This window comes from Podarcis vaucheri (genome assembly GCF_965113315.1).
Source record: "Podarcis vaucheri genome assembly, chromosome: 16".
Taxonomy (NCBI): domain Eukaryota; kingdom Metazoa; phylum Chordata; class Lepidosauria; order Squamata; family Lacertidae; genus Podarcis; species Podarcis vaucheri.
The window spans coordinates 17,215,200-17,227,878 of NC_138754.1; the positions used below are offsets into that span (position 1 = coordinate 17,215,200).

The 12,679-nt window shown below is 47.0% G+C and overlaps 1 protein-coding gene across 2 annotated transcripts in view; it reads right to left on the reverse strand.

The window, feature by feature from the left end:
- The window catches only part of NECTIN4 (nectin cell adhesion molecule 4), an 84,284-nt gene that overhangs the window by 45,609 nt on the left and 25,996 nt on the right, over positions 1 to 12,679 (reverse strand). Inside the window, exon 1 of one of the 2 annotated variants that reach the window (XM_082204297.1) lies at positions 163 to 199. The exons of the other annotated variant lie outside the window; for it this stretch is intronic. Within the exon in view, the coding sequence (XP_082060423.1) occupies positions 163 to 184 (22 nt within the window). The 5' untranslated portion in view covers positions 185 to 199. Of the gene's footprint in view, positions 1 to 162; positions 200 to 12,679 lie in introns of those variants that run through there. 2 annotated transcript variants of the gene reach the window in all.

The window sequence follows — 12,679 nt, forward strand, 5'->3', positions numbered from 1 at the left end:
GGTTACATGTATTTTCCTTTTTTTTTTGCATATTTGTATTTTTTTCTAATTTGTACTCAATAAAATTAATATTAAAAAAATCAAAAGCACAGCCTCGTTGTCAATGTCTCTGTCTCTCTTTCACACACACACATGGGCATCGCCTGCACCCGTCTCACATACCTCCGCGGCCCCGATCATGCATACGCACACACAGACACAAAAGCACCGGCTGTCTCCGTCTCGCACACACGCCCAGTATCAGCCACTCGGCAGTTTTGGAGCTTTCTGACAGATTCATAACAAATTGCCCAAGAACAGGCAGCACCAGCCAAACCGGCTGGCTGTCCCCGCAGGGAAGGGGCGAGGGCTTGGAGAATGCACGAGGCAGTGGCGGCGGCGGCAGCAGCAGCAGCAGGGCAGGGAGCCCAGCTGGGCTGGGATGGTGCCGTGTCTCCAAGGATGGAGCTCAGTTGCTGTTGCTGATGCTACCCCTGCAGGAGATCAGCCAAGAGTGGGGTGGGGTGGAGAGTTGCTTCCCATTCAGTGTCACGCAAAGCAGAACATTAACCTGTGGAACTCATGTCTACCATACCTCAGAGGTTTGAGGTGGGGTTTTGTATTAGTTGTCTTTGTTTTTTTAAGGAAGGATTGGAAGCAGGCAGATTCAGGCTTGCAGGGTCTCTTGCTAGGAGCCTATAAGGCCCAACAACCTGAGCCAGATATAAAATGTAGGTGTGGACAGGGCCTGGTGCAAAATGATGGAGCCAGTTACCTGCTGAAGCCCATGAGCCACAACTGCCTGGGGTGTTTTGTTTTATTTTCAATATCTGTATACAGGTAACTCGCAACCTACGTGTCTTTAGCTTGTGCAATTTCAGTTTTATGCAGTTGAAGGCCGGCCAGTTGAAATCACACAAATTAAATGCACCGAAAGGCGGAGACCTTAAAAGCTTTTTCTGAGCAGCGTTTTCCTGGCATGAAAGAGCTTTTAAGCTCTCAGACTCATTCACAGGGCTCCGAGAGGCTCTGGCGACATCTCGGACAGCCCCGTGAAATCTCCGGTGAGCCTCCCAGAGTCTGGTAAGCAAAGCAAAGAGCTTGAAAGCTCTTTGCTTTGTTTGGTTGGGAGTTAAGACGCATTTGGTGCGCTAGCTCTGAAAGGTAAGACTTCTCGTGTGGGGCCAGTTCCAACGGGGTGATTCAAGTATGTGCATTTTTGCATCTATGCGCTATTCCCAGAATATAACCTCCAGGCAAGATGCGAGCTACCTGTACTGCCCAATAACGAAAAGATTCTCTGGTTGGTTTTAAGCATACAAATACAGTGGTACTTGGTTCTTGAACTTAATCCGTTCCGGGAGTCCGTTCGACTCCCAAAACGGTTCGAAAATCAAGGCACAGCTTCTGATTGGCTGCAGGAGCTTCCTGCAAATAATAATAATAATAATAATAATAATAATAATAATAATAATAATAATAAATTTTATTTATATCCTGCCCTCCCCAGCCAAAGCCGGGCTCAGAGCGGCTAACATCAAATGTATAATACATTAACATAAAACCAGACAATCAATTAAAATACATCCTCAAATCAGATCAGGATCAGAATAAAATCCAATCGGAAGGCAACCGATTAGGGTTGGGGACCTTAAATGCAGCGGAAGCTGCATCTGATGTCCAGGAGCCGATTCGTTCAACAACTAAGCCATTCAGGAACCAAGGTACCACTGTATGCTAAAACAAGTACAAAATCTAAAATAACAAAACCAACAGAATAGACCCAGGACAACTTGCGCATACACACAAATTCCTGCACTGCAGGAGGTTGGACCAGTTGACTCTTGGAGTCCCTTCCAGCTGTATAGTTCTATGAAGTCAATCTCTGAGATGCTACGGATTCCAATAAAAAATTATTTAACAATGGGCAGCAGAGCTTCGCAAAGACCTGGTCAGAGGCAACCAATTCATAGTCATATTTTACCTGTGAAGAAGATTAGGGCTGAGAGATATACGATCAGCACAAGGCCAGACATGGCAGAATTTGTTTTTGCTTGCAGCAAATTGTGTCAGCAGCAGCACATTTTAAGATCCCATTTTACAGCTGGGGAAGACTGAGGCTCATAGCTAGATAGCTATAGATATACAGATATAGATATATATCCTGCCTGTGGATCAGATGAGTTAAGTATGCAGAGGCTCCTGTTGTCCAACGGCAAAGGAGTCATAGAGACTTGCTGGTCTACTCTGAGTAACCCAGAGATCAGCAAGAGGATCCTAACCCTGTCTTACCACCACCACATTCATTGGAGTGAGGCCTAACTTTCAGCCTCAGTTATTTTACCTTGGGCAGCAAAGCAGAGTTGAGATAGACACGCCACCGCCAAGGAATGCTGGGAACACAGAGACCAGGAAAATTGGCGTTTTATGCCAGCCTACCTAATTTGTACGTTCCAAAACAATACATGAACTGAAACTGGGTTATCCTCCGAAATCCGCACGTCTCTGAATGTTGCAATGCAGTTCTCCAACCACGTAAACGTATATGTTAGAGGAAATTGTGCATAAAAATACATATATCAGCTGAAATATATATTAGCTTAAAAATGCAAGTAACTTAGAAAAGTGCATTATATGGGGGGAAATGGCTTGCAAAAATGTGTGTACAGTGGTACCTCGGGTTAAGTACTTAATTCATTCTGGAGGTCCGTACTTAACCTGAAACTGTTCTTAACCTGAAGCACCACTTTAGCTAATGGGGCCTCCTGCTGCCACCGCGCCACTGGAGCACGATTTCTGTTCTCATCCTGAAACAAAGTTCTTAACCTGAAGCACTATTTCTGCGTTAGCGGAGTCTGTAACCTGAAACGTATGTAACCTGAAGTGTATGTAACCTGAGGTACCACTATACAAAGCAAGATGGCATGCAAGGATGTGTTAAATAGAAAAAAGGTGACCTGAAATGCAGGCAAATTTTCAAGAGGACTTTTAAAAAAAATGCTTTTTTTAAAAGAGAGAGAGAGAGAGAGAGAGAGAGAGAGAACACACAAGACTGGCAGATTAATCCAAGGGCAATGCCAAGGGGGTGAGGAGCAGGCAAGAGCCCCTCCAAACAAGGAGCACACCTGCCCAATTTGTATGTCTTGTTTGTTCTTCTTAGGGGGTGATGTGAAGTTGCTGGTGATGCTGTGTGTCTCTCCCAGCCAAAAGTACAGTATATCACAGAGTCACTGCAAACCCTGGAGTTCGGATCTCGCGCACGGCAAGTTCAGAGAGGGCAATCAAAGAAAAGAAACCAACCAGCGCTGAGCAAGTCCAAATAAGAAACCCGACTCAGGGTGATGGAGGGGCACAGGAACCAGAGTAGGAGGACCCATCATCAGAGCCAGAGGGGCCCCTGACTCCACAAACACGACAGGGTCTGAGGCATAGGGAGCAGTAGGCAGGGCGCTCCAGGAGGCTGAGGCAAGCAAGGGCCCACAGCCCAGCTCCTTAACTGTGTGTGCTTTTATTTAAAATGCATCTCTGGGTTATTTGTGGGGCATAGGAATTTGTTCATATTTTTTCCCCAAAATATAGTCCGGCCCCCCACAATGTCTGAGGGACAGTGGACTGGCTCCCTGCTGAAAAAGTTTGCTGACCCCTGCTCTACTGACTAAGCTACCCATAAGACACCTCAAGTATCAAAAGTCAGGGTAAGGAGGTGTATCTTCAGCATTAACCATAAGCTGTATAGTAAAGGTGACTGACACAGCTCTGTGGAGAGGGAGTTCCTGAGCTTATGCTGCCACAGAGAAGGCCCTCTCCCAGGTCACCACCACCCTAAACTTCTGAGGGTGGTGGAACCACCAAGGGGCCCCCCTCTGCCAAGCTCAGCACCCAAGAGGGTCTCTAGGGAAGGAGGTTGTTTTTCAGGTATTTGGGGTCTGAGCCATTTAGGGCTGTGCTGTACAAACTAAAGCGAGCACCTTGAGTTGGGCCCAGAAACGAACGAGCAACTCGTGCAGCTGTTTTAAAACAGGGCTTATATGAGATCTACTGGTAAATGCAACCCCAACCAGTAATCTGACCTCTGCATTTTGGCCAATTGAAGTTTCCAAGTCGTCTTCAAGGGCAGCCCCACACAGAGCGTGTTGCAGCAGTCCAGTCTGGCAGTTACCAGAGCACAGAGTACAGTGGCCAAGTTATGACTCTGGGAAGCTCACAGGAAGCCACACCCACTGCTGTTTGTTCCCAGTTTCTGGAATTTATTCAAAGGTATAAAATTGGAAGAGGTGCCCTTTATCTCTCACAGTCATTAACACAGACCTGTCCTCCATGGATTTTTGCTACGCCATTTAAAAAGACCTCAAAGCTATAAGCCACATCACTGCATCTTGTGGCAATGCAACACATGAGTTCATTGTGAACAAGCCACTTTCTTTCGCCCAGTCCTGAACCCATTGCCAAACAATTTGTAATCATTTGCTAACCCTGAGTTCCAGCACTATATGTGAGGCAGAAAAGTTCCCTGCCTCTCCACAATATCACAAATGTCTACTTTCATTCCTAATTTGAGTTTTTTGTACACAGCCAGCACAATTTCAAAGTAATCTCAGCAATCATGAGGACAAGCGGCGTGGGTTTGTTTTTAATGAAAGCTGTGGCTTTCAGAATGACAAATTCCATGCCGGTTGCTGAACTTGCCTAGCAAGCCACAGGCATAAGGAATGTGATGTAACCATGACCATTTTATATCCTTTGGAAGGTTCTCCCTTGCTAGGCTTCTGCACAATAATGAAATGTGCAAGGCTAAGGCAGGCTCTCTCCAGAGTCAATGGGGTCTCCACTCCAGTCCCCCAGCAGTCGCTGTTGCGGCTACCATATTAGTTTTCCACTTTTATTTTTATTTTTGCAATGCCCCATATATTTGTGAGAGCCGCAGTTAGGGTTGCCAGACTTCCAGGTCTGACCTGAAGTCTCCAGGGCTGGATCTAGGCACATTAAAAAAATGTTTCTGGAAAACACAGTTGTAAACTTTATAATGGGGAATCACGTTGCCGAAAGACGGAACTCCACAGTGCCATCTGGTCTCACAGTGCTATAACACATTTAAAACGCTTTAAAAAACCCCCAAAACTAATGTAGCTGAGTCCCAGGTTTGCTGAGATTGAATATCCAGGCAGGCAAGGATGTGTGTGTGTATTCATGTGCACAAATTATGGCACAAATGCTCGGGGGGGGGGGGGTCTGCCTTCCTCTTCTCCCCTCTCCAAAATTATCACCATCTCCAGGGTTTGGGAAACCTCAGCGTCTGGGATGCTCCTGACCTGGCAACCCCAGCCTTGACGGCTTTTTAAAAATGCACAATGCAATATCATAATAGAACTTCTGGGACACTGCATTTTGGCACAGCCAAGACTCGCCAGCTGCCACCAGAACTCCTGACTCCTCAGCCCTGGTGCTGGCACCGTAAACAAGAACAGAGAGGAAAAACTGGAGGAAGGACAAGATAATTTTGCAACCCAGTGTCTCAAACACACAGCAATAAGATTCCTTTACATTTTTACCTCAGTCTTTTGGTGGCACCTTAAAGGAGGCTAAGGGCTATTAGCCACAATGGCTATGCTCTTCCTCCACTTTGGGAGGTAGTCACTGAGCCACAACGTCCCTCACATAGGTCAGGCACCTCAGTGAGAATTGGGCCTTGTCCCTTGTACCACCCCACAACCTTCAAGCCCCACGCCAGGCCCCAATCTGCTTAGGTGGGCTTTATTCCCTTCCAAGAGAGCCCTCTCCAACTCCTCACCCCTTTCTGCACCCTCTGAGGCCTGCCACAGCCCAGGGGGAATACCCGCCGGGGGGTACAGCTGGCAAGATGGAGGCAAGAGTTGAGCACGGCACCTGCCATTACCTGCACAACCCAAATCCCCGGTCTTATCTGAGGCTTCCCAGCCCTGCCGGGACTAAGCCCGTCGTTTTAAGGGTTTAGCTGATCCCAGACGCCACATTTGGGATCCAGGAACCGCAATGGAGTGGGAGAGGCACCGTTGCCTCAACACGATAACAAAGTCCTCAGGGAGGAAGAGTCACAGGAGGGACATCCCTTGGGGCACAGCTGCAGGCTTCTCCCAGTGCTTCAAAATTCTGCACCATGCTCTAAATTCTACACCACACAAACTTTAATGTTCTTCAACATTTCTCTGACCACAGAACCATTTTGTGGGCATTGTACACCCGCACTACAGACCACATCCTGTGCCTCAAACCATATACTATCATGCATCAGCCCCATTCATGTGACCACCAGTGTAAAGTTGATACACAAGACCAGGTGAGGTGGAAAGCAGCAGGCCACACCACCCCTGGGTGTTCACTGTGCACATTGGTTTCGCCACACAAGCAGGGACTGTTCACATGAGCACTACCATAAGGACATAAGAGCATCCTTGCTGGATCAGACCAGAGGTCCGTCTATCCCAGCAATTCCTTCCCACTCAAAAGCCCCGAGGAAGCCTACAAGCAGACCATCAAGGCAATAGAGCCCACCCCTAGGGTTGATCCTCAACTACTGGTGTTCAGGGATACACTGCTATTGAACATGGAAGCTCAATGACGGCTCACAAGGCACTAAAAAGCCTGTCCTCCATGGATTTGTCTAATTCCATCTTAAAGTCAACGTCCTCCCTGCATCCTGTAGGGTCAGGCTGGGTGCTGCTGCCAGTCGGAGCTGAATCCAGTGCCTATCTTTCAGCACAGTTTGGAGACAACATCTCTTTGCCCAAGGTTCTTGAGGGCTCTGAGATTCAGCAGCCTGCTGTGAAAATACAGTTTTGAACTGGAACACACAGTTCTAATTGCTATTTTTTTGATGGTGATGTGTTTTTTGTATTGTAACTAGACCTATATGATGGTGTGGGACAGAAACTGACTGATGGAATGAGTAATAATTTCCTCCCTGTCATGAACATTAATTGTTCACTTGTAGACATGGGAACAGAGTTATTCTTGAAGACTCTGTACTGTGTCCTTCTGTTTCCTCCACTGACTGAAAAGCTAGGCGATGGACATAAAATGGCTGTGGTGGTTGATGGGAGTTGTGGTCCAAAATGGTCACACTGGCTGGGGGCTGATGGGAGTTGGAGTCCAAAACATCTGGAGAGCACCAAGTTGGGGAAGGCTGCTATGGAAATAATTGCCCTACAGTAAGTTATGACTCTTTCAAAGCCTCCCACAGCAGTTGAACGGGTGTGCATTGCCTGGCGCCTTTAGCACTCATGCATTTCAAAACACGGATGCACATTAGAGAGACATAATGAATCCACCTATCTACGAGGATGAGCCGAATGACCACACTAGCAACTAATCAACTTTTCACATAAAGCAATCCCCAAAGGCAGAAATTAGGACAATACAAGACGTAATAATTTCCCTGGGGAAGGTAGAAGAAAACAGGAATTGTAAACTGGGACAGTTGGAGCCTATGAAACCCTGGGTTTTGCATATGCAACTGAGGTAAGTCTCCATAATTGGGCTTCTGCATGGTGTTTTTGCTTGTCATGGGTTGGGGGGAGTCGAGTGAGAAGTCTGAAGCACCCTATTCAGGCACCATTCTGGCTTCCACCTAGCATTACTGGCCCTACACTACGGGGCTGTTGTAATGGGGGCGCATATTCAAAGCTTGGGACACTGCATCAAAGGCTCAAGGCGAATAATAAGTATAATTGTTAACTGGCAGTTCTTGCAACAGAGTGGAGACTGGGGCTTTTGAATTTAAGCATATATGATCTGGAGTGAGGGGTGAGCAATAAGGTGGATAAGTTTGCTGGTGACATCCAGTTATTCGGGGTGATAATTACAAAACAAGCTTATAAAAAACATCAAAATCTTCTATGGCATTAAATGGCACATGTGGTTCAGTGCAAATACGTGTTAAATGATCACATCCTAACGTCACATTTGCATTGATGAGGTCAGAACTGATCAGGAGGTTGCCAATAGTGTTGCTGTTGCTGTTGTAATTTGCTCAAGGGTGCTGAGAGGTGTTAGGAGACACACACACCCTGAATTCCCCAACCACAGCTACAATTCCTAGAATTTCCTGGGAAGAGAGATTGGTTCTGCAAGGGGAATAGGGGCCTCCAGCAACTCTCAGCACCCTACAGCTCCCAGAATTCTTTGCAGGAAGCCATGACTGCTTAAAGTGGGAACATAGTGCTTTAAACATATGGTGCAAATGTGGCATTTAAGGTCTCGGTGTTGCCCTCCTAGAACTCAGCAGGGAATTGGAGGAGGATGGGGACAAAAACCAGGACTAGCTGGCTCTGCCTCCAGCTTTCTGGCTCTGCCTTCCACGTCACCCATCCTAATGGGCACCAGCCTTCACTGCCCCAGTAGGAAACAGGATGCTAGACTAGTTAAGCCTTTGGTCTGATCCAGCAGGTCTGATCTTCTGTTCTTATATTTGCTGTAATGACTCTCACAGCTCCATGCTTCTCCTACAGCTGGCGAACTGCCATCCTCTGCACAAAAACACACACAGAGATATGATCCTGGGCTCTCCAGCCCTGATCTTCCAATAAGTGCCCCATATGCTCCAACCTGGACTAAAGATAGTCCCTGGGATGGTTTTCTTTTGGGGGGGAGGTCTTTAAGCCAAGTAAATCCATTCTCCCCATTTCCCCCCAAACTGTAGGATGCCTTGTTGCCCTTCTTTACAGAGAGTTGCCAGCATACTCATTCTTCAGGGTCCAGACCAGGGTCTTTAAGTGGCAGGTAGGCACAGGTTTTCAGCATGAACCCATTGCCTGCTGTACAAAAGACAATTCCCAGAGTTCCCTGGGAAGAAGGACAGACCGTTAAACCTCTTAAGAGAATTCAAGCTCTTGGAGGGTAACAGGGGCCTCAGCACCCTTAAACAAAGGACAGCTCCCAGAATTCATTGAACTGTAGAGCTGGAAGGGACACCAAGAGTCATCTAGTCCAACCCTCCTGCAATGTAGGAATCACAGCTAAAGAACCCCTAGCAGATGGGCATCCAACCTCTGCTTTAAAACCTCCAAGGAAGAAGAGTCTATCACCTTCCCAGGGAGTCGGTTCCACTGTCGAACAGCTCTTAGCATCATGAAGTTCTTCCTAATATTAAGTGGAAATCTTTCTTGTCATTTGAATCCTTTGGTTTGGGTCCTACCCTCTGGAGCAGCAGAAAACAAGCTTGCTCCATCCTCCATGTGACAGCCCTTCAGGTCTTCAAGTCAGCCTCCTCCTCACCAGGATGAACATACCCAATTCCCTCAACGGTTCCTCATAAGGCTTGATTTCCAGAAGCTTCATCATCTTGTTCCAGCAGTATAGTAGGCAGCAAACATGGCCACCTTATTTGCTCACCCCTCACTCCAGATCATATATGCATAAATGCAAAGGCGCCAGTCGCCACTCCTTAACCCCTCTGTTGTGAGAACTGCCAATTTATTAATATACTTATTATTCATCTTGAGCCTTTGATGTAGTGTCCCAAGCTTTGGACACTGTTGACTCATGTTAAGCCTACGGTCTACAAAGACCCCTGGATGCTTTTCACATCAACTGCTGTCAAGCCAGGGGCCCTCTGTCCCCATCTGACCATTCATACATAAGTGTTGGGCCTTACATTTGTCTCTATTCTTTGGGGGAAGTACATGTTGCCCCAGCAGGCACAGAGAGCCTGAAAAGCTGTATCTGATATCAGTTTTATCGCAGCAGCCCCGAGCGCCAGCTGGAAATAAGTGAGGTGGGGAGAAGGGAGCAAGGCCTCTTGGGAAGGACCAGAAAACAATAGAGTGAAGCTTAGAAAACCCCCAGGAAAGGGGGGCACGGTGACTGCCAACCGTTTGAGGCAAAGTTTACATTAATTATGAGACTTAAGCCCTCTAAATCCCCAATTCCATTGACTCATCGTCAGAGGGCACACAATGCAGGCATTGGCGCGGCGGGTGGGTAGGTGGTTTGGAAGAGAGGATGAACTCACCGGTTTGTCTCAAGTGAGCCCCCCTCCCCATCCTGCCACCCCTCTGCTCCCAAATCCTGAAAAACACACAGTAGGGGGGCGGAAAAGAGTGCAGAAATCTTGGCTGTCTTGCTGGAAGGTTTTATGCTGGAGGTGGGGGGGGGGGAGGGAACCATTTTCATGTGGTTTGGTGACGCTCCATCATTTACTTAATTTTTTTAAAAAATAACCCAGGGTCCCTGCGAGCACAAGATAATCACAGCACAGAAGACTTATCTCTGCAGTGCAACCTAAGAGCATAGGAACATAGGAGGAGTCTGCTGAATGAGGCCAGCGGCTCATCTAGGTCAGTATCCTGCTATCACAGTGGCCAAACAGATGCCCCAATGGGCAGGACACAAGCCTCCAGCACCTGGTATTCAGATGCATTTCCGCCTCTGACCGATCTAATCCTCTTTCCAAGCCATCCAAATTGGTGGCTCCTGCGAGAGCAATTTCCATAGTTTAACTGTGCCCTGTGTGAAGACGTCCTTCCTTTTATTTGTCCTGAATCTTCCAACGATCAGCTTCGTTGGATGTCCACGAATTATAGTGTTATAAGAAAGTGAGGGGAACTTTTCTTTATACACTTTCTCTGTTGTATCTTGGCGGGTTTGTATTTGGCTCAATCAGATTCCACAAATATTTCTCTTTCTGAAATAGACACACACACACACACAAAGAGCTTCAGTGGGTTTTTAAAAATGTATGGGCCAGAACAATAGAAGCTGGGGCCCTGAAAACAATACCGCCCCCCTCCTTAATGAACGTCAAGCCTGGTCTTAAGGAGAATTAACGCTACTGACGTAATGCCTCTCATCCACACTCCACCACACCTATTCAGCATTGATGTCCCTGCCCTTTTAATTTACAAAGTGCCTCACAACCCTGTCACTTGTGTGTGCCCTTCCTAGTCCATGGTTTGGCGGTGGGGACTGGAAGGGTGGGGCAGTTGCTGGGAAGCACTTCTGGGACCCCCGGAGATTTGGGAGAAAATCTGGGCAGCTGGGTGTTTGCTCGGATTTTATTTAGTGATGTACATTAGGGCTGTGCATTTATCTGAGACAGTTAAGGGCCCACGGAGCACTGTAAAACTCTCCCCGCCAGTCAGTAATTAATTGTTTTGAAATGAAAGCAATTTTGGGGATACCTTTCAACTGTAAGATTCTAAACCAAGTACACACGACATTAGCCACAATCCACAGGTATCCTGTAGCTGCTGGAGAAATATTGCTGTTTGATATGGACTGAGACAGACTCTTGGTCAGAAACGCTGGGCAGCTGGGGCCAATCAGTGTAGACAATGCTGAGCTAAATGGACCAATGATGGCCTGACTCAGTATAAGGCAGCTTCCAATGCCCCTGTGCTCCTGCCCTTCGGAGAATTCCAGGTTCTCTGGGTCTCTAGAAGTCAAATCTCTGAGTAGCCGATTGGACAGCCATCTCTTGTCTTGAGCATGTAAACACATGCGCATGAATACTACTAAGGTCATGTGCAGCCTGCCACTCCACACACACCTATCAGCTACTGACGGATATTCTGAACTGTTGATAACATCCGGTCAGTAGGACAATTGTGTATTCCAAACACATCTTCAATCTAAAGGGCAGTCAGGCTTTTGGCTTTCCAATCGACGAGAGGCTATTGCGTGTCAACGTTCAGAGCAGTTTACACACCAAACAACGAAGTCAACTGCTGCAAACTACATAAACTGCACCAAATACAGTCAAACAGCAGCCAAGAACCAGTGAGAGACAGTGCGGTGTAATGGTTAGACCAGGACCTGGGAGACCACAGTTCGAATTCCTACTCGGCCACCATGAAGCTCACTGGTCAACCTTAGGCCAGCCGTTGCCTCTCAGTGTAACTTACCTCACAGGGTTGTTGTAGGGATTAAATGAGGGAAGGGGAGAAACACATGTGCCACTCATTGGAGAAGAAGGTGGGGTATACAGTAAATGCAACAAATAAGTCACTGCAGACTCAGGCTCTGGAGCAGAACTTGTACCAAAGGCATCATAAAATAAAACTGTTTGTGCCTGGTGCTTCAACAATGATAGGGACCAAAGAAACGTCTCTGTGGAGGGATTGCGCCTATTTTTTATTTTATCTTTATTTGGAATACTTATAAGCCACTAAAACGTTACAAAACACCACAGCAGTATACAGCAATAAAAATACAAGTTAAAAACCATATAAAATAGTTCTCAGTAAACGAAAGCAGCTAACTGCCCACTCATCCTCCTAGGGAAGCCTGTAAAAATAAAAGTAAAAATTTCTCAGCTTCTAGATAAAACTCTAAATTTAAGAAAATGCAGCCCCACCACAGAAAAGACCCTGTTCTCCAACCGTCTAGGTTCTGAAGGTAAAGGGACCTGAAGCAGGGCCTCCAGGATGATCCAATTGGTGTACAGGTTCATAAGGACATCAGAAGAGGCTGCTGGATCAGGCCAATGGCCCATCTAGTGCAGCATCCTGTTCTCACAGTGGCCAATCAGATGCCCCAGTGGGAAACCCCACAAGCAGGACTGGAGGACAAGATCATCCGAGTTCTCGAGCAACTGGCATTCAGGAGCATTTCTGCCTCTGACCGTGGAGGCAGAACATTGCCATAATGGCTAGTATCCATGGATAGCCTTATCCTCCATGAATCTGTCCAATCTTCTTTTAAAGCTATCCAGGTTGGTGGCCATCAT